The 27,501-nt window shown below is 48.6% G+C and overlaps 1 protein-coding gene and 1 pseudogene across 1 annotated transcript in view; one reads left to right on the forward strand and one right to left on the reverse strand.

Moving 5' to 3' along the window:
* The window catches only part of LOC110485332 (xylosyltransferase 1), a 70,290-nt gene extending 55,783 nt beyond the window's left edge, over positions 1–14,507 (forward strand). The window contains exons 5-12 of the mRNA XM_036939384.1: positions 1,297–1,377; positions 1,476–1,692; positions 1,822–1,998; positions 7,859–7,960; positions 9,279–9,442; positions 12,496–12,691; positions 13,219–13,552; positions 13,986–14,507. Of these exons, the coding sequence (XP_036795279.1) occupies positions 1,297–1,377; positions 1,476–1,692; positions 1,822–1,998; positions 7,859–7,960; positions 9,279–9,442; positions 12,496–12,691; positions 13,219–13,552; positions 13,986–14,308 (1,594 nt within the window). The 3' untranslated portion in view covers positions 14,309–14,507. The remainder of the gene's footprint in view (positions 1–1,296; positions 1,378–1,475; positions 1,693–1,821; positions 1,999–7,858; positions 7,961–9,278; positions 9,443–12,495; positions 12,692–13,218; positions 13,553–13,985) is intronic.
* A 2,930-nt stretch (positions 14,508–17,437) lies between these two features.
* Positions 17,438–21,012, reverse strand: LOC110485334 (annotated as a pseudogene).
* Between the last annotated feature and the right edge of the window lie 6,489 nt (positions 21,013–27,501).

Raw genomic sequence — 27,501 nt, forward strand, 5'->3', positions numbered from 1 at the left:
CTCTGACACCAAAATGGGAGTGAATGCATTGAAGCAGCATATTAATCTGGGATAACGTTGTAGGTTACACCGGTTAAGTATAAGAATATTTGTCGGGGGGCCTCGCGAGTGGCGCAGCGGTCTAAGGCACTCCTCGCCGTGCTTGAGGCGTCACTACAGACCCGGGTTCGATCCCAGGCTGTGTCACAGCCGGCACGTGACTAGGAGAACCATAAGGTGGCGCGCAATTGGCCCACCGTCATCCGGGTTAGGGGAGGGTTAGGGGAGGGTTTGGCCCACCGTCATCCGGGTTAGGGGAGGGTTAGGGGAGGGTTTGGCCCACCGTCATCCGGGTTAGGGGTTTGGCCCACCGTCATCCGGGTTAGGGGAGGGTTTGGGGAGGGTTAGGGGAGGGTTAGGCCCACCGTCATCCGGGTTAGGGGAGGGTTTGGGGAGGGTTAGGGGAGGGGAGGGTTTGGGGAGGGTTTGGCCGGCTGGGATTTCCTTGTCCTATCTCGCTCTAGCGACTCCTTGTGGTTGGCCTGGGTGCCTGCAAGCTGACCAGCTGGACAGTGTTACCTCCTACACATTGGTGTGGCTGGCTTCAGTCACCAGCTGGACAGTGTTACCTCCTACACATTGGTGTGGCTGGCTTGTTGGTTTTAGCTAGCTAGCAAACTGCTAGCGGAGTTGCCTACAGACAACTAGCAAATATGCAGTTGGTTTTAGCTAGCTAGCAAACTGCCAGCGGAGTTGCCTACAGACAACTAGCAAATATGCAGTTGGTTTTAGCTAGCTAGCAAACTGCCAGCGGAGTTGCCTACAGACAACTGGCAAATATGCAGTTGGTTTTAGCTAGCTAGCAAACTGCTAGCGGAGTTGCCTACAGACAACTAGCAAATATGCAGTTGGTTTTAGCTAGCTAGCAAACTGCCAGCGGAGTTGCCTACAGACAACTGGCAAATATGCAGTTGGTTTTCATGTAAATTAGTTAACAGTGGTGTTGATGTTTTAAAATGTGATTCTTCTTTGCTTTTAACACAAGGAGAAGACAACGACAAGTAAATCCCTGCTATCGCCCCCTTGTGTGTGTTGCTATTCGGGGGGGGGTGGGGGTCTAGGAACACATAGACTGGCAAGGGAATCACGTTACATAAGGTGGACGTTGCTCAAATATTCGGACTCCAGCCGAGAGCATGGGCCTAGATAAACCTTTTCATACCTACAGTGCCTGGTTAGCGTCCAAGAGGTTGATTTGGAATTTTGGCCTGTGTTGATTGGCCGTGTGACTGATTGACAGCTGTCTGCCCTCCCCAGGACCAATGAGCAGCTGGTGGGCTTCCTGACAAAGTACCGGGACATGAACTTCATCAAATCCCACGGCAGAGACAACACACGGTGAGACACATGTAGATCTGTGTGTGTGTGTTCATCTACGTTTGTGTGTGTATGTGTGTGTTCATCTGCGTGTGTGTGTGTGTGTGTGTCCTTTCCAGGTTCATCCGTAAGCAGGGTCTGGACCGGCTCTTCTTCGAGTGTGACACACACATGTGGCGCCTAGGCGACCGCAAGATCCCAGAAGGCATTGCGGTGGACGGAGGTTCCGATTGGTTCCTTCTGAACCGCATGTTTGTGGATTACATCATCAACTCTGAAGATGAGCTGGTCGTCAGCATGAAGCGCTTCTACGCATACACACTGCTGCCTGCCGAGGTAACACACACACACACACACACACACACACACGCACACACACACACACACACTATGCAATCAGCACAAACTGCACACTACTGACTATCTAACATATCCCCCCCCCTCTCCCTCGCCCTCTCTTTCCAGTCGTTCTTCCACACAGTGCTAGAGAACAGTGCTCACTGTGAGAGTATGGTGGACAACAACCTGCGTATCACCAACTGGAACAGGAAGCTGGGCTGTAAGTGTCAGTACAAACACATCGTAGACTGGTGCGGCTGCTCCCCCAATGACTTCAAACCCCCTGACCTGCCACGCTTTCAGGTGAGACACACACGCGTACAACGCTCGCTCGCACGCACGCACGCACGCACACACACACACACACACACACACACACACACACACACACGGCTGTAAATCTCAGTATATCTCTCTGCCAAGGGTATGAACCCAACTAGCTTAGCTCTAGCTGGCTAACTTCTATGAACCAGACTAGCTTAGCTCTAGCTGGCTAACTTCTATGAACCAGACTAGCTTAGCTCTAGCTGGCTAACTTCTATGAACCAGAATAACTTAGCTCTAGCTGGCTAACTTCTATGAACCAGACTAGCTTAGCTCTAGCTAGCTAACTTCTATGAACCAGACTAGCTTAGCTCTAGCTGGCTAACTTCTATGAACCAGAATAGCAATGAGACAGCTGGCTAACTTCTATGAACCAGACTAGCTTAGCTCTAGCTGGCTAACTTCTATGAACCAGAATAGCAATGAGACAGCTGGCTAACTTCTATGAACCAGACTAGCTTAGCTCTAGCTGGCTAACTTCTATGAACCAGAATAGCAATGAGACAGCTGGCTAACTTCTATGAACCAGACTAGCTTAGCTCTAGCTGGCTAACTTCTATGAACCAGACTAGCTTAGCTCTAGCTGGCTAACTTCTATGAACCAGAATAACTTCGCTCTAGCTGGCTAACTTCTATGAACCAGAATAACTTAGCTCTAGCTGGCTAACTTCTATGAACCAGAATAGCAATGAGACAGCTGGCTAGGTCTCACTGTGGCACAGCAAATGGACAAGAATAGCTTAACGTTCACAACTAAGTGCTCCTGTCTGTACTTACAGCCTGTGGTTACTTTATTCATCTAACAACTGTTCCAGGGCCAGCGGTGGTTGAATTCCTGATGATATTGCTGATGACTTGGCCAGAGGAAACTGATTCTGAATCAGCAGTTCTGGGTCAGTGTGTGAGCGGTGGTTTCTGTAGTGCCTTGTAGCTGGTGGTGTGTGATTGGCAGAGTTGTTATTATAATAATGTTGGGGTTGTTGGACTGTAGAGAGGTCTTATGTAGCCCTGACCGAAGGGAAGCACACACACACTCGCACACACACACAGGGGTTCTGAGGGTTTTCATTCGATAGAGTTTCCTGGACAGTGAGGTCGTCTTTAACTCTGAACCTCCCCCAGCTGAGTGCAGCCACGCCAGACTGTGCCACAGGTTCACGTGCACATAGAGAGAGAGAGAGAGAGAATCTGTCTCCAGTGTGGTAGTTGATCCTGTATTCTGTTGATTTTATGTTCTGCCTACAGTGATTGGCAGCGTGATTGGCAGTAGTGTGGGCCAATCACCAGTCAGCACCACAATGATGTTCTATGTAATTGACATTTTGGTTTCTTTTGATGTGATGCATGGCCCCGGAATAGAACCCAGCTTGTTCTGGACCTAGTCAGTCCTCAAACGTGTATGTTTGTGTATAATAAACATTATGGAAAGAAGGTTTGTTGTGGTCCTTCCACCCACGTCCTCCACATCAGATATACAGTGAGTTATTAGTGAGATTCACAGTGCTAGCCAGGTTTAGGTAAACTGTTTTTTACTAGTGGTTTATTTTTATTATAATTACATGTAGGCCATACTTGGCAGCTAAAAACTTAAATCCATCCTGACTGAAGGAAGTATTGATGGAGGAAGCTTCCATCCTGACTGAAGGAAGTATGGATGGAAGAAGTATTGATGGAGGAAGCTCCCATCCTGACTGAAGGAAGTATAGATAGAGGAAGTATTGATGGAGGAAGCTCCCATCCTGACTGATGGAAGTATTGATGGAGGAAGTATTGATGGAGGAAGCTTCCATCCTGACTGAAGGAAGTATTGATGGAGGAAGCTCCCATCCTGACTGAAGGAAGTATTGATGGAGGAAGCTCCCATCCTGACTGAAGGAAGTATTGATGGAGGAAGCTTCCATCCTGACTGAAGGAAGTATTGATGGAGGAAGCTCCCATGCTGACTGAAGGAAGTATTGATGGAGGAAGCTTCCATCCTGACTGAAGGAAGTATTGATGGAGGAAGCTTCCATCCTGACTGAAGGAAGTATTGATGGAGGAAGCTCCCATCCTGACTGAAGGAAGCATTGATGGAGGAAGCTTCCATCCTGACTGAAGGAAGCATTGATGGAGGAAGGAAGCATTGTGGGTAGCTGGTAGCCTAGCCGTTAAGATCGTTGGGCCAGTAACCGCTGGTTCAAATTCTCGAGCCGACGAAGTGAACAATCTGTCGATGTGCCCTTGAGCAAGGCATTCAACCCTTAATTGCTCCAGTAAGTCTCTCTGGATAAGAGTGTCTTGCTAAATGAGTAAAGTGAAAAAATGAAAGGTCTCGGAGGGAGCCGGTCAGTCAGTCGGAGAGACAGTCAGCTGCTGAGGTGATTGAGCATTAGCAAACGTTACCTCACACTCAGTGGAGATCTCAAACCACCACGATATTCAAGGTTCTTGGTAATGTTTGCACTTTGCACTTTACACAATTTACTATGAAAATGTCCCTATAATTATTTGCTTTATGTAACCTGATCTACCATGATGTACTGTAATGTATCAAGTCCACTGTGTTCACTGTTAAATGATAGCAGTAGTAGTAGTAGTAACAGTAACAGTAGTAATGTCAGGAGTAGTGGTAGTAGTAGTAGTAGTGGTGGTAGTAGTAGTAGTAGTAATAGTAGTAGTGGTAGTAGTAGTAGTGGTAGTAGTAGTAGTAGTAGTAGTAGTAGTGGTAGTAATAGTAGTAGTAACATTAACAGTAGTATTCGTAGTAGTAACAGTAACATTAGTATTAGTAGTAGTAATAGTATTAGTTGTGGTAGTAGTAGTAGTAGTATTAGTAATAGTGGTAGTAGTAGTAGTAGTGGTAGTAGTAGTAGTAGTAGTAACATTAGTATTCATCGTAGTAACAGTAACATTAGTATTAGTAGTGGTAGTAGTATTAGTGGTAGTATTAGTAGTAGTAGCAATAGTAGTAACAGTAACATTAGTGGTAGTAGTAGTAATAGTGGTAGTAGTAGTAGTAGCAGTAGTAGTAGTAGTAGTAGTAGTGGTGGTAGTAGTAGTAGTAGTAACATTAACAGTAGTATTCGTAGTAGTAACAGTAACATTAGTATTAGTAATAGTATTAGTTGTGGTAGTAGTAGTAGTAGTATTAGTAATAGTGGTAGTAGTAGTAGTAGTAGTAGTAGTAGTAGTAGTAGTGGTGGTGGTGGTAGTAGTAGTATTAGTAATAGTAGTAGTAGTAGTAGTAGTAGTAGTAGTAGTAGTAGTAGTAGTAACAGTAACAGTAGTATTCGTAGTAGTAACAGTAACATTAGTAGTAGTAGTAGCAGTAGTAGTAGTAGTAGTAGTAGTAGTAGTAGTAGTAGTAGTAGTAGTAGTAGTAATAGTGGTAGTAGTAGTAGTAGTAGTAGTAACATTAGTATTTGTCGTAGTAACAGTAACATTAGTATTAGTAGTAGTAGTAGTAGTAATAGTGGTAACAGTAACATTAGTGGTAGTAGTAGTAATAGTGGTAGTAGTAGTAGTAGTAGTAGCAGTAGTAGTAGTAGTAGTAATAGTGGTAGTAGTAGTAGTAGTAGTAGTAGTAACATTAGTATTCGTTGTAGTAACAGTAACATTAGTATTAGTAGTAGTAGTAGTAGTATTAGTGGTAGTATTAGTAGTAGTAGCAATAGTAGTAACAGTAACATTAGTGGTAGTAGTAGTAATAGTGGTAGTAGTAGTAGTAGTAGTAGTAGTAGTAGTAATAGTGGTAGTAGTAGTAGTAGTAGTAGCAATAGTAGTAACAGTAACATTAGTAGTAGTAGTAGTAATAGTGGTAGTATTAGTAGTAGTAGTAGCAGTAGTAGTAGTAGTAGTAGTAGTAGTAGTAATAGTGGTAGTATTAGTAGTAACAGTAACATTCATTAGTATTAGTAGTAGTAGTGGTAGTAGTAGCTGACAGATATTTGACAGTGATTCATGATCTACAGTTGAAGTCGGAAGTTTACATACACTTAGGTTGGAGTCATTAAAACTCGTTTTTTCAACCACTCCACAAATTTCATGTTAACAAACTATAGTTGTGGCAAGTCGGTTAGGACATCTACTTTGTGCATGACACAAGTCATTTTTTCAACAATTGTTTACAGACAGATTATTTCACTTATCATTCACTGTATCACAATTCCAGTGGGTCAGAAGTTTACATACACTAAGTTGACTGTGCCTTTAAACAGCTTGGAAAATTCCAGAAAATTATGTCATGGCTTTAGAAGCTTCTGATAGGCTAATTGACATCATTTGAGTCAGTTGGAGGTGTACCTGTGGATGTATTTCAAGGCCTACCTTCAAACTCAGTGCCTCTTTGCTTGACATCATGGAAAAATCTAAATAAATCAGCCAAGACCTCAGAAAAAACATTGTTGACCTCCACAAGTCTGGTTCATCCTTGGGAGCAATTTTCAAATGCCTGAAGGTACCACGCTCATCTGTACAAACAATAGTACGCAAGTATAAACACCATGGGACCACGCAGCCGTCATACCGCTCAGGAAGGAGACGCATTCTGTCTCCTAGAGATGAATGTACTTTGGTGCGAAAAGTGCAAATCAATCCCAGAACAACAGCAAAGGTCCTTGTGAAGATGCTGGAGGAAACAGGTAAAAAAGTATCTATATCCACAGTAAAACGAGTCCTATATCGACATAACCTGAAAGGCCACTCAGCAAGGAAGAAGCCACTGCTCCAAAACCACCATAAAAAAGCCAGACTATGGTTTGCAACTGCACATGGGGACAAAGACCATACTTTTTGGAGAAATGTCCTCTGGTCTGATGAAACAAAAATATAACTGTTTGGCTATAATGACCACCGTTATGTTTGGAGGGTAAGGGGGAGGCTTGCAAGCCGAAGAACACCATCCCAATCGTGAAGCACGGGGGTGGCAGCATCATGTTGTGGGGGTGCTTTGCTGCAGGAGGGACTGGTGCACTTCACAAACTAGATGGCATCATGAGGTAGGAAAATTATGTGGATATATTGAAGCAACAACTCAAGACATCAGTCAGGAAGTTAAAGCTTGGTGGCAAATGGATCTTCCAAATGGACAATGACCCCAAGCATACTTCCAAAGTTGTGGCAAAACGCCCTAAGGACAACAAAGTCAAGGTATTGAAGTGGCCATCACCAAGCCCTAACCTCAATCCTATAGAACATTTGTGGGCAGAACTGAAAAAGCGTGTGCGAGCAAGGAGGCCTTACAAACCTGACCCAGTTACACCAGCTCTGTCAGGAGGAATGGGCCAAAATTCACCCAACTTATTGTGGGAAGCTTGTGGAAGGCTACCCGAAACATTTGACACAAGTTAAACAATTTAAAGGCAATGCTACCAAATGCTAATTGAGTGTATGTAAACTTCTAACCCACTGGGAATGTGATGAAATAAATAAAAGCTGAAATAAATAATTCTCTCTATTATTATTCTGACATTTCACATTCTTAACATAAAGTGGTGATCCTAACTGACCTAAGGCAGGGAATTTTTTACTATGATTAAATGTCAGGAATTGTGAAAAACTGAGTTTAAATGTATTTGGCTAAGGTGTATGTCAACTTCCGACTTCAACTGTATGTATCTATGGCAGATACGCCCTAGTTATGACATTGTGACATCATCAACCCGTGCCCATCTGTACCCCCCACATCAGACAGTACCACATACACATCGATAAACATATACTCTCTTCCTCCTCCATCCTCTCTCCCCTTTCACTCTGCCATCCCTCTGTCCCTCTTTCCCCTTCTATCTCTTTCGTTCTCTCTCTCTCCCTCTCTCTCCCTCTCCCTCTCTCTCCCTCTCTCTCCCTCCTTCCCCCACAGCAAACGTCCAGGCCTACGTTTTTCGCCCGTAAATTTGAGGCTAGCGTGAACCAGGAGATTGTTACCCAACTGGACAGCTTCCTGTTTGGCCCTTATCCACAGGTGGGTGGAACACACAGAGTACACACAACATACACACACACACACACACAACATACACACACACACACACACAACATACACACACAGACACACAACATACACACACAGACACACAACGTACACACAGTACATACACACACCGTACACATACACACAGCGTACACACACACAGAGTACACAAACAACATACACACACACAGCGTACACACACACACACACACACACACACACACACACACACACACACACACACACACACACGTACAGAGTACCACAGAGTACACACAAACACACAGAGTACACACACACACACACACACACACACACAGAGTACACACACACTGATCCCTCTCTCTCTGGAGACCCCAGGGTTCTACTATAACACTGATCCCTCTACTCCAGGAGACCCCAGGGTTCTACTATAACACTGATCCCTCTCCTCCAGGAGACCCCAGGGTTCTACTATAACACTGATCCCTCTCCTCCAGGAGACCCTAGGGTTCTACTATAACACTGATTCCTCTCCTCCAGGAGACCCCAGGGTTCTACTATAACACTGGTCCTCCAGGAGACCCCAGGGTTCTACTATAACACTAATTCCTCTCCTCCAGGAGACCCCAGGGTTCTACTATAACACTGATTCCTCTCCTCCAGGAGACCCCAGGGTTCTACTATAACACTGATTCCTCTCCTCCAGGAGACCCCAGGGTTCTACTATAACACTGGTCCTCCAGGAGACCCCAGGGTTCTACTATAACACTAATTCCTCTCCTCCAGGAGACCCCAGGGTTCTACTATAACACTGATTCCTCTCCTCCAGGAGTCCCCAGGGTTCTACTATAACACTGATTCCTCTCCTCCAGGAGACCCTAGGGTTCTACTATAACACTGATTCCTCTCCTCCAAGAGTCCCCAGGGTTCTACTATAACACTGATTCCTCTCCTCCAGGAGACCCCAGGGTTCTACTATAACACTGGTCCTCCAGGAGACCCCAGGGTTCTACTATAACACTAATTCCTCTCCTCCAGGAGACCCCAGGGTTCTACTATAACACTGATTCCTCTCCTCCAGGAGTCCCCAGGGTTCTACTATAACACTGATTCCTCTCCTCCAGGAGACCCCAGGGTTCTACTATAACACTGATTCCTCTCCTCCAGGAGACCCCAGGGTTCTACTATAACACTGATTCCTCTCCTCCAGGAGTCCCCCGGGTTCTACTATAACACTGCTCCTCCAGGAGTCCCCAGGGTTCTACTAATACACTGCTCCTCCAGGAGACCCCAGGGTTCTACTATAACACTGATTCATCTCCTCCAGGAGACCCCAGGGCTCCAGTCGTACTGGGAGAATGTGTACGATGAGACGGACAGCGTTGCCAGCCTATCAGACAGCCAGCTCACTCACTACCACGCCTTCACACGCATGGGCCTATCACGGGCCGCCACGTCACTGCAGGGCCACCCTGACAACAACAGCTGCAGGTCAGTACGGAAGGTGCGGATGTGTGTGTGTGTGTGTGTGTGTGTACGTCAGTGAATAACTAGCAGAGACCAGATCTCACCATTACCAGGCTAGGAGCTAGGTGTTATCTAGCAGAGACCAGATCTCATCATTACCAGGCTAGGAGCTAGGTTTTATCTAGCGGAGGAGACCAGATCTCATCATTACCAGGCTAGGAGCTAGGTTTTATCTAGCGGAGGAGACCAGATCTCATCATTACCAGGCTAGGAGCTAGGTTTTAACTAGCAGAGACCAGATCTCATCATTACCAGGCTAGGAGCTAGGTTTTATCTAGCGGAGGAGACCAGATCTCATCATTACCAGGCTAGGAGCTAGGTTTTATCTAGCAGAGGAGACCAGATCTCACCTTTACCAGGCTAGGAGCTAGGTTTTATCTAGCAGAGGAGACCAGATCTCACCTTTACCAGGCTAGGAGCTAGGTTTTATCTAGCAGAGACCAGATCTCATCATTACCAGCATAGGAGCTAGGTTTTATCTAGCAGAGTCTGTCTGCCTTCCTTTCTGTCTGTCTGTCTGTCTGTCTGTGTCTGTCTGTCTGCATAGGTGTGTGTGTGTGTGTGTGTGTGTGTGTGTGTGTGTGTGTGTGTGTGTGTGTGTGTGTGTGTGTGTGTGTGTGTGTGTGTGTGTGTGTGTATGTTGCAAGAGTTCCAAATCAAATATGGAGAATAACTTGTTACATTTAGACAAACAGGCCTCAGTCTCTCAGACTGGCTTTTTCCAGCCATGTAAGTCAGGGGGGGAGAGGACGGTGTGTGTGTGTGCAGGTTATGGGGTGGAGTGTGTACACAAGCACAAGGAGACACTTGTTGCTGGTTGGGTGTGTATCAGAAGTGGGGGGACAAGATGTGTGTGTGGGGGGGGGGGGTTGAGAGTAGAGTGATCTCTCTGTTCCTCACCAGCTCCTGTGACTGAAGCCCAGTTTGTTCTGACGTGTGTTTGAGTACCATCGAGTGGGTATGGCTGTGTCTGTGGACATTTCTAATCAAATCAAATCAAACTTTATTTGTCACATGCGCCGAATAGTGTAGTGTAGTGTAGACCTTACAGTGAAATGCTTTACTGACAAGCCCTTAACCAACAGTGTAGACCTTACAGTGAAATGCTTTACTGACAAGCCCTTAACCAACAGTGTAGACCTTACAGTGAAATGCTTACTGACAAGCCCTTAACCAACAGTGTAGACCTCACAGTGAAATGCTTTACTGACAAGCCCTTAACCAACAGTGTAGACCTTACAGTGAAATGCTTTACTGACAAGCCCTTAACCAACAGTGTAGACCTTACAGTGAAATGCTTACTGACAAGCCCTTAACCAACAGTGTAGACCTTACAGTGAAATGCTTACTGACAAGCCATTAACCAACAGTGTAGACCACACAGTGAAATGCTTACTGACAAGCCCTTAACCAACAGTGTAGACCTCACAGTGAAATGCTTACTGACAAGCCCTTAACCAACAGTGTAGACCTCACAGTGAAATGCTTACTGACAAGCCCTTAACCAACAGTGTAGACCTTACAGTGAAATGCTTACTGACAAGCCCTTAACCAACAGTGTAGACCTTACAGTGAAATGCTTACTGACAAGCCCTTAACCAACAGTGTAGACCTCACAGTGAAATGCTTACTGACAAGCCCTTAACCAAGAGTGCAGTTCAACGAAGGGGGCACCGGTACTGAGTCAGTGTGGAGGTTATATACAGGGGGTACCGGTACTGAGTCAGTGTGGAGGTTATATACAGGAGGTACCAGTACTGAGTCAGTGTGGAGGCTATATACAAGGGGCACCGGTACTGAGTCAGTGTGGAGGTTATATACAGGGGGTACCGGTACTGAGTCAGTGTGGAGGCTATATACAGGGGGTACCGGTACTGAGTCAGTGTGGAGGTTATATACAGGGGTACCGGTACCGAGTCAGTGTGGAGGTTATATACAGGGGGTACCGGTACTGAGTCAGTGTGGAGGTTATATACAGGAGGTACCAGTACTGAGTCAGTGTGGAGGCTATATACAAGGGGCACCGGTACTGAGTCAGTGTGGAGGTTATATACAGGGGGTACCGGTACTGAGTCAGTGTGGAGGCTATATACAGGGGGCACTGGTACTGAGTCAGTGTGGAGGCTATATACAGGGGGTACCGGTACTGAGTCAGTGTGGAGGCTATATACAGGGGGCACCGGTACTGAGTCAGTGTGGAGGCTATATACAGGGGGTACCGGTACTGAGTCAGTGTGGAGGCTATATACAGGGGGCACTGGTACTGAGTCAGTGTGGAGGTTATATACAGGGGGCACCGGTACTGAGTCAGTGTGGAGGTTATATACAGGGGGTACCGGTACTGAGTCAGTGTGGAGGCTATATACAGGGGGTACCGGTACTGAGTCAGTGTGGAGGTTATATACAGGGGATACCGGTACTGAGTCAGTGTGGAGGCTATATACAGGGGGTACCGGTACTGAGTCAGTGTGGAGGTTATATACAGGGGATACCGGTACTGAGTCAGTGTGGAGGCTTTATACAGAGGGTACCGGTACTGAGTCAGTGTAGAGGTTATATACATGGGGTACCGGTACTGAGTCAGTGTGGAGGTTATATACAGGGGGTACCGGTACTGAGTCAGTATGGAGGTTATATACAGGGGGTACCGGTACAGAGTCAATGTGGAGGTTATATACAGGGGGTACCAGTACTGAGTCAGTGTGGAGGCTATATACAGGGGGTACCGGTACTGAGTCAGTGTGGAGGTTATATACAGGGGGGTACCGGTACTGAGTCAGTGTGGAGGTTATATACAGGGGGTACCGGTACTGAGTCAGTGTACCCCACAGGTTAGTTGAGGTAATTTGTACATGTAGGTGGGGGCGAAGTGACATTTCCGTAGATGGCTGTGGATATTTGGGTGTGTATTTGTGTGTAATTGTACTGTGTATGTGTGTATTTGTGTGTAATTGTACTGTGTATGTGTGTATTTGTGTGTAATTGTACTGTGTATGTGTATATTTGGGTTTTCCCAGGTATATCCCCAGGGGCCACCCGGTGTCTGTCCATTTGTACTTCCTGTCAGACGTGTTCCAAGGCTACCTGGTTCGTCAACATGCTAGTAACCTAGCAACCAGCCAGCTAGAGACCCTAGAGACTTGGGTCTCCCGTAGCAACCACTTCACCCTGGCCCCGGCAACCAACACACTCAACAGACTACAGTTTGCAGAGGTGAGACATGCACACACACCCGCACACATACACTTTAAATGTAACCTATCCCTGATCCCTGGTACCTGGGAGAGAGAGAGAGAGATGGTGGTTCTGTCCCCACTGAAACAGGCTTTGGTACCTGGGAGAGAGAGAGAGATTGAGAGAGAGAGATATGGTGGTTCTGTCCCCACTGAAACAGGCTCTGAGTCACTATTTGTTCAGTGTCTTTATTGTCAGATTGCTGCAGGTTGCTGCTGCCCCCTGGGGATGACATGTGGTACTGGATGTGTCCTGTCACGCTGTCGCTGGAACACTCATTTAATTACCATTTGTTAATTAACAGGGAAGTCGTTAAAAAAAATCAAGTAGTTTACAGGCTACCATTCAGGGGACTTAGACTCTACCTGGTTATCCTGCTGGAAATCCTTCACACGATTCTCTCTCTCTCTCTCTCTCTACAGTATCTCTGTTTTCATTCAAATCAACCCTCTGTTTCTTGATCTCTCTCAATATCTCTTTCTCTGTCCTCCCTCTCCTCCCCTCAGGTGGGTACAGACTGGGACGCCAAAGAGAGAATCTTCAGGAACTTCGGAAGCCTCCTGGGCCCCACGGAGGAGCCGGTTGCCATGCAACGCTGGGGCCGGGGACAGAACGTCACGGTAACCGTCGTCTGGGTGGACCCCACCAACGTCATAGCCGCCACGTACGACATCCTGGTGGACGGCGGGACAGAGTACACACACTACCGGCCCCCGTTAACCGTGCCGTTACGACCCGGCGTGTGGACGCTGCGTGTGTTGCATCACTGGAACCTGCTGGCCTCCACCAGCTTTGTGGTTTCACCTCTGGAGCACCACGGCCAGCAGCCTATACGCCAGGGTAAACACACACACACACAAACACTGTCACTGGACTGAGGACTAGAACCTGGACACCTCGATATACATCACCTGGAACACACTAACACACACCAAACCACACACACACACACACACTAACACACACCAAACCACACACACACATTCACAGCCTATCCTGTAACACCTACATGGAATTTAAATAATTCCTCTCCTCTCCTCTCCTCTCCTCTCCTCTCCTCTCCTCTCCTCTCCTCTCCTCTCCTCTCCCTTCCTTCCTTCCTCTCCTTCCTTCCTCTCCTTCCTTCCTTCCTTCCTTCCTTCCTCTCCTCCCCTCCCCTCCCCTCTCCTCTCCCTTCCTTCCTTCCTTCCTTCCTTCCTCTCCTTCCTTCCTCTCCTTCCTTCCTTTCCTTCCTTCCTTCCTTCCCCCCCACCCCTCCTCCCTCTCTCTCTAGAAGACACAGTGAAGCTCCACAGCGGGCCGGTCCGTAACTCCTACATGGATCAGAGTTTCCACGGCCTCAACCCCATCCTCAACCTCCCAGTGCACCTGGGACAGGTGGAGGAGGCGGAGTTTAAAGCATCACTGACAGGGGCGGAGCTCCAGAGCTGGGTGGACCATCTCCTGGCAGGGGTGTGGTCTGCAGCGGACGTGTGTTCTCAGGGTCCTAGCTCCTGTCCCGTTATGCAGCGGTGTCGGGAGACGGGATGGAGCGCGCTCAGTCCCGACCCGAAGTCTGATCTGGGTCCCCCCAGAGGGAACGGACGGATTAGGTAGCACCGTCGCCACGGCTACTGCTACAGCCAACCAATGGCTTGGAGGATGAACTGACGGGAAACGTTTTAGTGTGGTGAGGTGGTCTGATGCGTTCTAAATTGCTCCTCCATTTCCTGTATACTGAGTGGACAAAACATTAAGAACACCTGTTGTATCCATGACTGACCAGGTGAATCCAGGTGAAAGCTATGATCCCTTATTGATGTCACTTGTTAAATCCACTTCAATCAGTGTAGATGAAGAGGAGGAGACCTGGGTAAAGAATGATTTTTAAGCCTTGAGACAACTGAGACATGGATTGTGTATGTGTTGCCATTCAGAGGGTGAGACAACATATTGAAGTACCTTTGAACAGGGTAGTAGGTGCCAGACACATCAGTTTGTGTCAAGAACTGCAACGCTGCTGGGTTTTTCACACTCAACAGTTTCCTGTGTGTATCAAGAATGGTCCACCACCCAAAGGACATCCAGCCAACTGGACACAACTGTGGGAAGCATTGGAGTCAACATGGACCAGCATCCCTGTGGAACGCTTTCAACACCTTGTAGAGTCAACATGGGCCAGCATCCCTGTGGAACGCTTTCAACACCTTGTAGAGTCAACATGGGCCAGCATCCCTGTGGAACACTTTCAACACCTTGTAGAGTCAACATGGGCCAGCATCCCTGTGGAACGCTTTCAACACCTTGTAGAGTCAACATGGGCCAGCATCCCTGTGGAATGCTTTCAACACCTTGAAGAGTCAACGCCCAGACAAATTGAGGCTGTTCTGAGGGCAATATTAGGAAGGTGTTCTTAAATGTTTTGTACGCTCAGTGTATAGTGCACTACCATAGGGCTCTGATCAGAAGTAGTGCACTATATAGAGAACATGGTGTCATTTGGGACACAGGAAAGGGAGGAGATTGAATGCATTGGATTACTGTACGAACGGCGTCAACACCAACCATGGGCATTGGATTACTGTACGAACGGCGTCAACACCAACCATGGGCATTGGATTACTGTACGAACGGCGTCAACACCAACCATGGGCATTGGATTACTGTACGAACGGCGTCAACACCAACCATGGGCATTGGATTACTGTACGAACGGCGTCAACACCAACCATGGGCATTGGATTACTGTACGAACGGCGTCAACACCAACCATGGGCATTGGATTACTGTACGAACGGCGTCAACACCAACCATGGGCATTGGATTACTGTACGAACGGCGTCAACACCAACCATGGGCATTGGATTACTGTACGAACGGCGTCAACACCAACCATGGGCATTGGATTACTGTACGAACGGCGTCAACACCAACCATGGGCATTGGATTACTGTACGAACGGCGTCAACACCAACCATGGGCATTGGATTACTGTACGAACGGCGTCAACACCAACCATGGCGTAACTCAGGAGCCAGGTAGGAAAGAAGGGTTAGAAGAAAAAGCTGTGGACTGAAACCAAGAAGAAATTAGATCAGGAGCAGAGTCATCCTCTTCAGCATCAGGTGGCGCCACCTTCTGTCTCGGAGGCTAAACTGACTGATTAGTTGAATTTGATTTATTTATTGATTGTTGTGTGGCACCCTTTTCCCTATATAGTGCACTACTTTAGACCAAAGCCCTAAAGGGAGTAGGGTGCCATTTGGGACAAATACTCATGCCTGGAGAAGAGGATGGAAGAACACGACACCGTTCTCTGAAAGGAGATGGAGGAACACGACACCGTTCTCTGAAAGGAGATGGAGGAACACGACACCGTTCTCTGAAAGAAGAAGGAGGAACACGACACCGTTCTCTGAAAGGAGATGGAGGAACACGACACCGTTCTCTGAAAGGAGATGGAGGAACACGACACCGTTCTCTGAAAGGAGATGGAGGAACACGACACCGTTCTCTGAAAGGAGATGGAGGAACACGACACCGTTCTCTGAAAGGAGATGGAGGAACACGACACCGTTCTCTGAAAGGAGATGGAGGAACACGACACCGTTCTCTGAAAGGAGATGGAGGGACACGACACCGTTCTCTGAAAGGAGATGGAGGAACACGACACCGTTCTCTGAAAGGAGATGGAGGAACACGACACCGTTCTCTGAAAGGAGATGGAGGAACACGACACCGTTCTCTGAAAGGAGATGGAGGAACACGACACCGTTCTCTGAAAGGAGATGGAGGAACACGACACCGTTCTCTGAAAGGAGATGGAGGAACACGACACCGTTCTCTGAAAGGAGATGGAGGAACACGACACCGTTCTCTGAAAGGAGATGGAGGAACACGACACCGTTCTCTGAAAGGAAGGAGAGGACTAAAAGGAGAGGAAGACCAGGAGAGAGGAGTGAAAATACCTCCATATTCTCATTTATTCTCCTCTGAGCCCCTACTGAACTCATTTGGACTAAGTGTGTGTGTGTGAATGTGTGTGTGTGTGTGCGAGCGAGCGTGTGTGGGTTTTCTTCTGTGCCATGTCTGTATCTCTGCAGGTTATCGTGTGAGAGAGACCAGACCTCAGCTCTGCTGGATCACAAAGGGGGTGCATCACGATAACATCTCCTTTCTCCTGAAGTGTACACTCGTTCACTACTTCCCACAAATCTAAAAGCATTGGATTGGGAGAGCCGTAGTGGGAGTTTCCACCATGTTTCTGATACCAGTCATTTCCTTTTCAACCAGTGACAGGAAGTGAAGACACGGGGAGGAAGGAGAGATAATTGGCATGTACAGTAGCCAGGGATGGTATTCATCTCCCTGTTTATCCTGTAGAACTCTCTACTCTTCATGTGCTTTACATGTGACAGAGGACAATTCTAAGTTAACTATTTATTCAAGTTTATATTAATGAAACAGTTTTTTTGTTGTTGTCAATGACTGATGTTTACATTCGGCATCCTATTCCCTACATACGGTCTATGGACGCTGGTCAAAAGTAGTGCACTATGTAGGGAATAGGGTGCTGTTTTGGAGGCGATCATGCTGAGGGGGGGGGGGCAGAGAACCTGCTGTCTTGATTTCCAAAGACCCTCAACCCCCTGTTGTCATGGCATCAGACATGTTGTTCTGTTCGGGGCTCCATCTCAATACTCTAAAGAGGCTCGTCTTCCCCTCTCCTCTTGCTTCCTCCGGGAAAGGAGCTTAAAAACAGGGCTACGTTGGCAATGAGACCTGCTAGCATGCTAGCAGATAGCGCAACGACTGGAAGTCTATGGGTAACGCTAGTTAGCATCGGTTCGCAAAACTACCTGCAGCACACCGTCTTGGAGTCCTTCTTCTTGGGTGGGCAGAGCTGACACCTCTTCCTCTTACTTGCCCCGGTGGCGGGGGCAGCGAGTGGGGCAGCGGCGGGCCCCTCGCGCTGTTGATCACGAGCCGCCGTAGCACTCTGTAGGACTTTGACAAGTGCTGACGCCTCTTCAGTGAGGGGGAGATGCTGCCTTCTTTGGATCAGCGGCTTCACAAGTGCCTTTCCCAGCTGCTCCAGGAACACCCTCCTCTTGTTCCGCTTGCGAGGCATCCAGTCAGGCTTGATCTCTCGCCATATGACAAAGGCGTTGTAGGAGGACACGTCGAGGATGTTGTGGAAGACGAGCAGGGGCCAGCGGGCAGTCATCCGTCTGCAGCTGTAGGTCCCGACCACCTTGTCTAGGTTGTCCACGCCGCCCTTGTTGCAGTTGTAGTCTAGGATGAGGGCCGGTTTCCTGTCGCAGCGATCGCTAATGTGGCCCTCTGTGTGCAGCGTGCTCAAAAGTAGCACGTTCTTGTTTCTCTTTGCCAGGTAGGACACCAGAGTGGCGGTGGGCGTGAAACCTGGAGGACAGGACCTGTCTGCCCCTGGGCTCGAGCAGCGCGGGCGGGAGCTCGGCCTTGTTCTTTCTCACCGTGCCCACCATGGTGAGGTTCCTCTCGAGGAGCCGCTGGCCCAGTTCGTAGGAGGTGAAGAAGTTGTCGCAGGTGACGTTGCGACCGCTCAGCCCCGTTGTCAGATCGAGGACAACGCGCATCCCCTGGTTCTTCTCGGGGCCTCCGCTGGCCGCCTTGCTGGTGTACACTTGCATCTTCCAAGCGTAGCTGGACTTGGCATCGCAGGCCACCCACGACTTGATGCCTTATTTCGCCGGCTTGCTGGGGATGTACTGACGGAAAGGACAGCGGCCTTTTGGAAAGTTGCTCGTCCACCGTCACGTCGGGCCCCGGGTTGTAGAGGGCCGGCAGCCGCGCCTCCCACAGGTCCCAGACCTCCCGTATGGCTGCGAGTTTGTCCATGGCGAGTCTGGCGGGTCTCGACTGGCGGTCGTCGAATCGCAGCAGCCTCGAGTACCTGTGAAAGACCTTGAGCGGCATGGTGGCTCGGAACACGGTCCTGCCGCTCTCGGCGTCCCACAGGCTTGCCGCGGCCTCGCCTCGGGACCTGTAGACGCCCGCTAGGATCAGCAGCCCTACGTAGGCGCGCAGGTCCGTGGCGTCCATGGGTCGCCAGCCGTCGCCGTATTTTCTGGCCCCGTGCAGGTTCGTCATTTCCACAATTATCCTTTCTATCGCCGGTGTGACAAAAAGGTGGAAGGTGGACTCGATGTCGCGGCATAGGCCGTGGGGCCCGAAGTCTGGTCCGGCCCGGCGTGGCAGATCGCGAGGGCCCCGCGGTGGTGGCCGTAGGCCACGGGGGACCACTTGATTTTGCCATTTTTCGACAGCAACGGCGTCTCCCGTTGGTCCGGGGCCGAGGAGATCTCTTCCTCGCGTCGGTCCTCGGGTGCTTCCTCGGGCGCTTCCTCGGGCTCTTCCTCAGAAGAGGGAGAAGAAGCATCGTCGACCTCGCGGCGCTCGGGGTTGTATTACTCCCCGTCTTCGTCTTCCGAAACCTCTTCCTCCTCCTCCTGGCAATCTGAGTCTTCTTGGTCCACGCTGGACAAGATCTGTTCTAGAACCTGCGCGGCCGTAAAACGCACAGCCATGGCCGCTCGGGCTCCACTGATCGGGTCCGCTGAACGGTGGGGAAGAGCGCACTTGGCACGGGTGGGGAGCCGGTCACTTTGTGTGTGTGGGTGGGTGCCGCTGACAATATTAGTATCCTCTCTACGTAGGGCCGGCCGGCCGGCTTATGCGGGAGACCGAGACCCGAAAATGCATGAGGCTCGCTTGCGCGCTTGTGTGTAGCCGTGTGCAGTTGACCCACCCCACCACTCGGCTGCTCTCTAGCACACAGCGAAGCACGTATGGACCTGTGTAGCGGCTGGCTGGGTCGCTCTGACCCACGAGCGCAGGGCGCAGAGCGGGGGGAGCCGGGCACAACCTCGCCACACTCGCAGACACTCTACAGAGCACAGAGCGCGAGCCCTGGAAACACAGGGCCTGGGTCTCTCTGACCCACGAGCGCAGAGAGCAGAGCACAACTATAACACTTGGCTGCTCTCTAGCACACAGCGGGGCATGTCCGGACCTGTGTAGTGGCTGGCTGGGTCCCTCTGACCCAAGAGCGCAGAGCGGGGAGCCAGGCACAGCCTCGCCACACTCGCAGACTCTCTACTACACTCAATGGCACACGCCTCGCCAGTGGCTGGCACGGTCGCTCTGACTCCCCAGCGCAGAGCGGGAGCCCTGGAAACACAGGGTCTGGGTCGCTCTGACCCGCAAGCACAGAGCACAGAAAGGGGAGCCCTCCACACACAGGACCTGGGTCACCCTGACCCCAGGACCACGGGAGGGTTAAGGAAAATAAGTGAGGAGAGGAGCTTGAGGAGAGGAGGCGAGGAAGCCTCTGTAGACTATTGAGATGCAACCCTATGACTGTGGTCTACTGCCACCCACAGGCTACATCACAAATGGAATCCTATTCTATATATAGTGCACTACTGTTGACCTGAAAACTACGGGCCCTTTTCCCTATATTGTACATTACTTGACCAGAGTCCTACCTTGTACAGTCAGTAGCCGGTTAGACAGTCAGTAACATTATAGACTGGATCACTGGGTCTGGATGTAACATTATAGACAGGATCACTGGGTCTGAATGTAACATTATAGACAGGATCACTGGGTCTGGATGTAACATTATAGACAGGATCACTGGGTCTGGATGTAACATTATAGACAGGATCACTGGGTCTGGATGTAACATAGACAGGATCACTGGGTCTGGATGTAACATTATAGACAGGATCACTGGGTCTGAATGTAACATTATAGACAGGATCACTGGGTCTGGATGTAACATTATAGACAGGATCACTGGGTCTGGATGTAACATTATAGACAGGATCACTGGGTCTGGATGTAACATAGACAGGATCACTGGGTCTGGATGTAACATAGACAGGATCACTGGGTCTGGATGTAACATTATAGACAGGATCACTGGGTCTGGATGTAACATTATAGACAGGATCACTGGGTCTGGATGTAACATTATAGACAGGATCACTGGGTCTGGGTGTAACATTATAGACAGGATCACTGGGTCTGGATGTAACATTATAGACAGGATCACTGGGTCTGGATGTAACATTATAGACAGGATCACTGGGTCTGAATGTTACATTATAGACAGGATCACTGGGTCTGGATGTAACATTATAGACAGGATCACTGGGTCTGGATGTAACATAGACAGGATCACTGGGTCTAGAGTTAACACATGTACAGTCAGCGATGTCACATGACCTTTAAAAAGCCTTGACCTTCTCACTTTTGACCTCAAGAGTATACATGGCTACGATTGGCAAAACCCCAAAGAACATTGAGCCAGTGAGACGTCTGGTCCTGAGGCACCCTCTCCGCAGGGCGGGGCCAACAAGCAGGCCAGGCTGTCTGGTTTCAACACACCCTAAAAGGCCTTTCACTGCTGGGACCAACCGACATGGCTAACCTTCAATGAAATACGCTCTTGTGTGATGAGCAACCTTGCTTGGGCTTTAGCTCAACAGGCTAACACAGTTTTGCAGCGCACAGTCGACCCAGGTTCAAACCCACACTGACCTCAGAAAAAACACTGTTGCTTAGTTACCTCTCGTGTCCATGGGAACAATTCAACTTTTATTTACAGTTTCAGTCGCAGACATTTTTAAAAGGTAGACTGAGCTGAGCTAACTGACGTGACGCCACGAGCAGCACCCGCAGATATTGAGATGAGCGAGATGCAACACTTCTCTCTCTCACACCAGTCACACACAGTATCTGCGCATGTGCACAGGTTTGCTTCACGCTGTTCACAGCCCGGTAGCCAGGGGACCAAAACAGCGGACAAGTTGAGCATCACGCTTCAACACTCTCAAGTTTGAGCCGCTATGCCGTTTACTTTCTGCATGTACGTCATATTGCTGAGTCTACCTTTAAATTAAACGTATTTAATAAAATATTCCACAGATGTTTTTTTATGATGTATAATAGCTATTTTAGTATGAATTATTTAAAAAAATAAAAATACAAAAAATGTAAATAAATATGTATTTTGTGACGTTATATGTTTTTTAAAGTACAGTTTATAACATTAAGTTATGGAAAAGTGTCTAACAGAATGGAAGGAGAAAAGGGCTTTATATTAGTTACAATGGCTCCATATTCCCTATATAGTACACTACTGTTGACCAGGGCCCTGCGGGCCCTATTCCCTATATAGTACCCTACTGTTGACCAGGACGTATAGGGAGGGCTCTGATTGAAAGTAGTGTGCTGTATAGGGAATCATTTGGGTTCGCAGACTCAGTACTACAAGTCACGTGACTGTTTTAAAGAGCCCTGTAAGATGTTATGATAACATTGTGACTATGTTGTCTGGACGTTATGATAGTGGTGACATGACATCAGCTCAACGTTGGTTAGCCTCTCTTTCTTTCTCTCAGTAATGTTTTTGCTCTACAGTCTCTACATCGCTCTACTCTCCTAGGGTCTTCCTTTCTGCACTCTCCCCTCTCTCTTCCTCCCCCTCCTCTCTTCGCCACCCACACCCTCCCTCTTTCTCTGATGGGGTGGTGGGCTGTGCCTTAGCTGTTCTCCTGTCTAAGGGCTCTCTAATTCAATCTATATCCCTGAAGTTCAGCGTTTACAGTGCGATTGAAATGTAAAGGCTATGTTCGTTAGCTGAGACTGCATTCCCGGTAAATTCTGCACATGTTGGCTCAATCAGGAAATGATCTTCACGTTTCTATGGAGCAATCTGTAAGGCTTCGGCTTCAGACTGACTAGAGCCCTCAGGGTTTGGGATTCAATCGAAGACGCATTCCGTCTGCGGAGAAAGCATTTGTGATAAACGCTACGAATGTTGTGGCTCAAGCGTATTTGACCTGTAAAAGTTAAAGTTACAGTGAGCTTGTGGACAACGCGGCCGGAGTTCATTCTCAACCTTCTGTCTGTGACAAACAAACACTTCTGATGTTGTTGATGCCTTCTGGATTCACTTGTGGTTTGTGTCTACATTTTGAAATAAATTAAGGAAATAAGACCGTTTGTCATCTTGATTTCAGTCAGTCAGCCAGTCAGTCAGCCAATCAGTGAGCCAGTTATTTAATCAGTCAGTCAGCCAATCAGTGAGTCAGTTATTTAATCAGTCAGTCAGCCAATCAGTGAGCCAGTCAGCCAATCAGTGAGTCAGTTATTTAATCAGTCAGTCAGCCAATCAGTGAGTCAGTTATTTAAATCAGTCAGTAAGTCAGTTATTTAATCAGCCAGTCAGTTATGTAATCAGTCAGCCAGTTATGTAATCAGCCAGCCAGTCAGTTATTTAATCAGCCAGTCAGTTATGTAATCAGTCAGCCAGTCAGTTATTTAATCAGACAGTCAGTTATTTAGTCAGTCAGACAGTCAGTCATTTAATCAGTCAGACAGTCAGTCAGTTATTTAATCAGCCAGTCAGTTATGTAATCAGCCAGCCAGTCAGTTAATCAGCCAGTCAGTTATGTAATCAGTCAGCCAGTCAGTTATTTAATCAGCCAGTCAGTTATGTAATCAGTCAGCCAGTCAGTTATTTAATCAGCCAGTCAGTTATGTAATCAGCCAGCCAGTCAGTTATTTAATCAGCCAGTCAGTTATGTAATCAGCCAGCCAGTCAGTTATTTAATCAGCCAGTCAGTCAGTTATTTAATCAGCCAGCCAGTCAGTTATTTAATCAGTCAGTCAAACAGCCAGTTATTTAATCAGTCAGTCAGACAGTCAGTTATGTAATCAGCCAGTCAGTTATTTAATCAGCCAGTCAGTTATTTAATCAGTCAGTCAGTTATTTAATCAGTCAGCCAGTTATTTAATCAGCCAGTCAGTTATTTAATCAGCCAGTCAGTTATTTAATCAGCCAGTCAGTTATTTAATCAGACAGTCAGTTATTTAATCAGTCAGTCAGTTATTTAATCAGACAGTCAGACAGTCAGTTATTTAATCAGTCAGTCAGTTAGTCCTTTTCTTATGTCGTGTTGAGTCTCTACATCTCGTTCACCCAACCAGACAATGTTTCAAGATAACAGGTTTGTTCTGACATCAAGTTGACATGTTCACACGAGCACCAAGGCAGGCACACACACAGGCACACACACACACACACACACTGAATGGGTGACTCCACTGTGTAGACGGACATGTTGGTCCTTTGAAGAGCTCTCACCAGTGTCTCCTATACACCTGTCAGTTAAGACTATGATCACAGGACAGATGAAAGGATTTTAACTTCAAAGAGGGCGAGCCACAACCGGTCACTGGTCTTAGGGAGAGAGAACACATGCAGAAATACTCCTTCCCTCCCGAAGTGTACACTCCTTCACTACTTCCCACACATCTAAATGGCAAATGGGCTAGTGGGAGTTTCCACTATGTTTCTGATACCAGTCGTCTCCTTTCAAACCAGAGAAGGGAAGTGAACAAGTGCACACTTCAGGAGATGTTATTGGGACGGACGACAGGAGGGACGGACGCTGCCTCACTAACTCATTCACTAGGGGAACAAGAGGTCTGAGCGCACGCACGCACGCACACACACACACAAACACACACACACACACAGTGACTAGTGTAAACTCTGATGTGGTAGTCTGTGGTAGACAAGGCTCACATCACTGTCTGTCATTATCATCTTTTCAGGAGCAAGCTAATGGTACACTACTTCTAGTGGGACCACACCCTTTACTAGACTCATAGTGGAGGACACACCCTTTACTAGACTCCTAGTGGGGGGACACACCCTTTACTAGACTACTAGTGGGGGGGACACACCCTTTACTAGACTCCTAGTGGGACCACACCCTTTACTAGACTCCTAGTGGGACCACACCCTTTACTAGACTCCTAGTGGGACCACATCCTTTACTAGACTCCTAGTGGGACCACACCCTTTACTAGACTCCTAGTGGGACCACACCCTTTACTAGACTCCTAGTGGGACCACACCCTTTACTAGACTCCTAGTGGGGACACACCCTTTACTAGACTCCTAGTGGGACCACACCCTTTACTAGACTCCTAGTGGGGGGGGCACACCCTTTACTAGACTCCTAGTGGGGGGGAGGCACACCCTTTACTAGAATCCTAGTGGGGGGACACACCCTTTACTAGACTCCTAGTGGGACCACACCCTTCACTAGAATCCTAGTGGGACCACACCCTTTACTAGACTCCTAGTGGGACCACACCCTTTACTAGACTCCTATTGGGGGGGGGGGGGGGGGACACACCCTTTACTAGACTCCTAGTGGGGGGACACACCCTTTACTAGACTCCTAGTGGGACCACACCCTTTACTAGACTCCTAGTGGGACCACACCCTTTACTAGAATCCTAGTGGGGGGACACACCCTTTACTAGACTCCTAGTGGGGGAGGCACACAATTTACTAGACTCCTAGTGGGACCACACCCTTTACTAGACTCCTAGTGGGGGGACACACCCTTTACTAGACTCCTAGTGGGACCACACCCTTTACTAGACTCCTATTGGGCGGGGGCACACCCTTTACTAGACTCCTAGTGGGACCACACCCTTTACTAGACTCCTAGTGGGACCACACCCTTTACTAGACTCCTAGTGGGACCACACCCTTTACTAGACTCCTAGTGGGACCACACCCTTTACTAGACTCCTAGTGGGACCACACCCTTTACTAGACTCCTATTGGGGGGGGGGGGGGACGACACACACACACCCTTTACTAGACTCCTAGTGGGGGGACACACCCTTTACTAGACTCCTAGTGGGACCACACCCTTTACTAGACTCCTAGTGGGACCACACCCTTTACTAGACTCCTAGTGGGGGGACACACCCTTTACTAGACTCCTAGTGGGGGAGGCACACCCTTTACTAGACTCCTAGTGGGACCACACCCTTTACTAGACTCCTAGTGGGGCCACACCCTTTACTAGACTCCTAGTGGGGGGACACACCCTTTACTAGACTCCTAGTGGGGGAGGCACACCCTTTACTAGACTCCTAGTGGGACCACACCCTTTACTAGACTCCTAGTGGGGCCACACCCTTTACTAGACTCCTAGTGGGGCCACACCCTTTACTAGACTCCTAGTGGGACCACACCCTTTACTAGACTCCTAGTGGGACCACACCCTTTACTAGACTCCTAGTGGGACCACACCCTTTACTAGACTCCTAGTGGGACCACACCCTTTACTAGACTCCTAGTGGGACCACACCCTTTACTAGACTCCTAGTGGGACCACACCCTTTACTAGACTCCTATTGGGACCACACCCTTTACTAGACTCCTATTGGGACCACACCCTTTACTAGACTCCTAGTGGGGCCACACCCTTTACTAGACTCCTAGTGGGGGGGCAACATCCTTTACTAGACTCCTAGTGGTGGGACCACACCCTTTACTAGACTCCTAGTGGTGGGACCACACCCTTTACTAGACTCCTAGTGGGGGGACCACACCCTTTACTAGACTCCTAGTGGGGGGACACACCCTTTACTAGACTCCTAGTGGGGGGACACACCCTTTACTAGACTCCTAGTGGGGGGACACACCCTTTACTGGACTCCTATTGGGACCACACCCTTTACTAGACTCCTAGTGGGACCACACCCTTTACTAGACTCCTAGTGGGGGGACACACCCTTTACTAGACTCATAGTGGGGCCACACCCTTTACTAGACTCCTAGTGGGGGGGACACACCCTTTACTAGACTCCTAGTGGGACCACACCCTTTACTAGACTCATAGTGGGGCCACACCCTTTACTAGACTCATAGTGGGGCCACACCCTTTACTAGACTCCTAGTGTAGGGACACACCCTTTACTAGACTCCTAGTGGGACCAGACCCTTTACTAGACTCCTAGTGGGGACACACACCCTTTACTAGACTCATAGTGGGGGGACACACCCTTTACTAGACTCATAGTGGGGCCACACCCTTTACTAGACTCATAGTGGGGGGACACACCCTTTACTAGACTCATAGTGGGGCCACACCCTTTACTAGACTCCTAGTGGGGGGACACACCCTCTACTAGACTCCTAGTGGGGGACACACCCTTTACTAGACTCCTATTGGGACCACACCCTTTACTAGACTCCTAGTGGGACCACACCCTTTACTAGACTCCTAGTGGGACCACACCCTTTACTAGACTCCTAGTGGGGCCACACCCTTTACTAGACTCCTAGTGGGACCACACCCTCTACTAGACTCCTAGTGGGGGGACCACACCCTTTACTAGACTCCTAGTGGGACCACACCCTTTACTAGACTCCTAGTGGGACCACACCCTTTACTAGACTCCTAGTGGGACCACACCTTTACCCTTTACTAGACTCCTAGTGGGGGGACCACACCCTTTACTAGACTCCTAGTGGGGGGACCACACCCTTTACTAGACTCCTAGTGGGACCACACCCTTTACTAGACTCCTAGTGGGACCACACCCTTTACTAGACTCCTAGTGGGACCACACCCTTTACTAGACTCCTATTGGGGGGGGGGGGGGGGGGACACACACACCCTTTACTAGACTCCTAGTGGGGGGACACACCCTTTACTAGACTCCTAGTGGGACCACACCCTTTACTAGACTCCTAGTGGGACCACACCCTTTACTAGAATCCTAGTGGGGGGACACACCCTTTACTAGACTCCTAGTGGGGGAGGCACACCCTTTAATAGACTCCTAGTGGGGCCACACCCTTTACTAGACTCCTAGTGGGACCACACCCTTTACTAGACTCCGATTGGGACCACACCCTTTACTAGACTCCTAGTGGG

Source organism: Oncorhynchus mykiss, chromosome 12, assembly GCF_013265735.2.
Source record: "Oncorhynchus mykiss isolate Arlee chromosome 12, USDA_OmykA_1.1, whole genome shotgun sequence".
Lineage (NCBI taxonomy): Eukaryota > Metazoa > Chordata > Actinopteri > Salmoniformes > Salmonidae > Oncorhynchus > Oncorhynchus mykiss.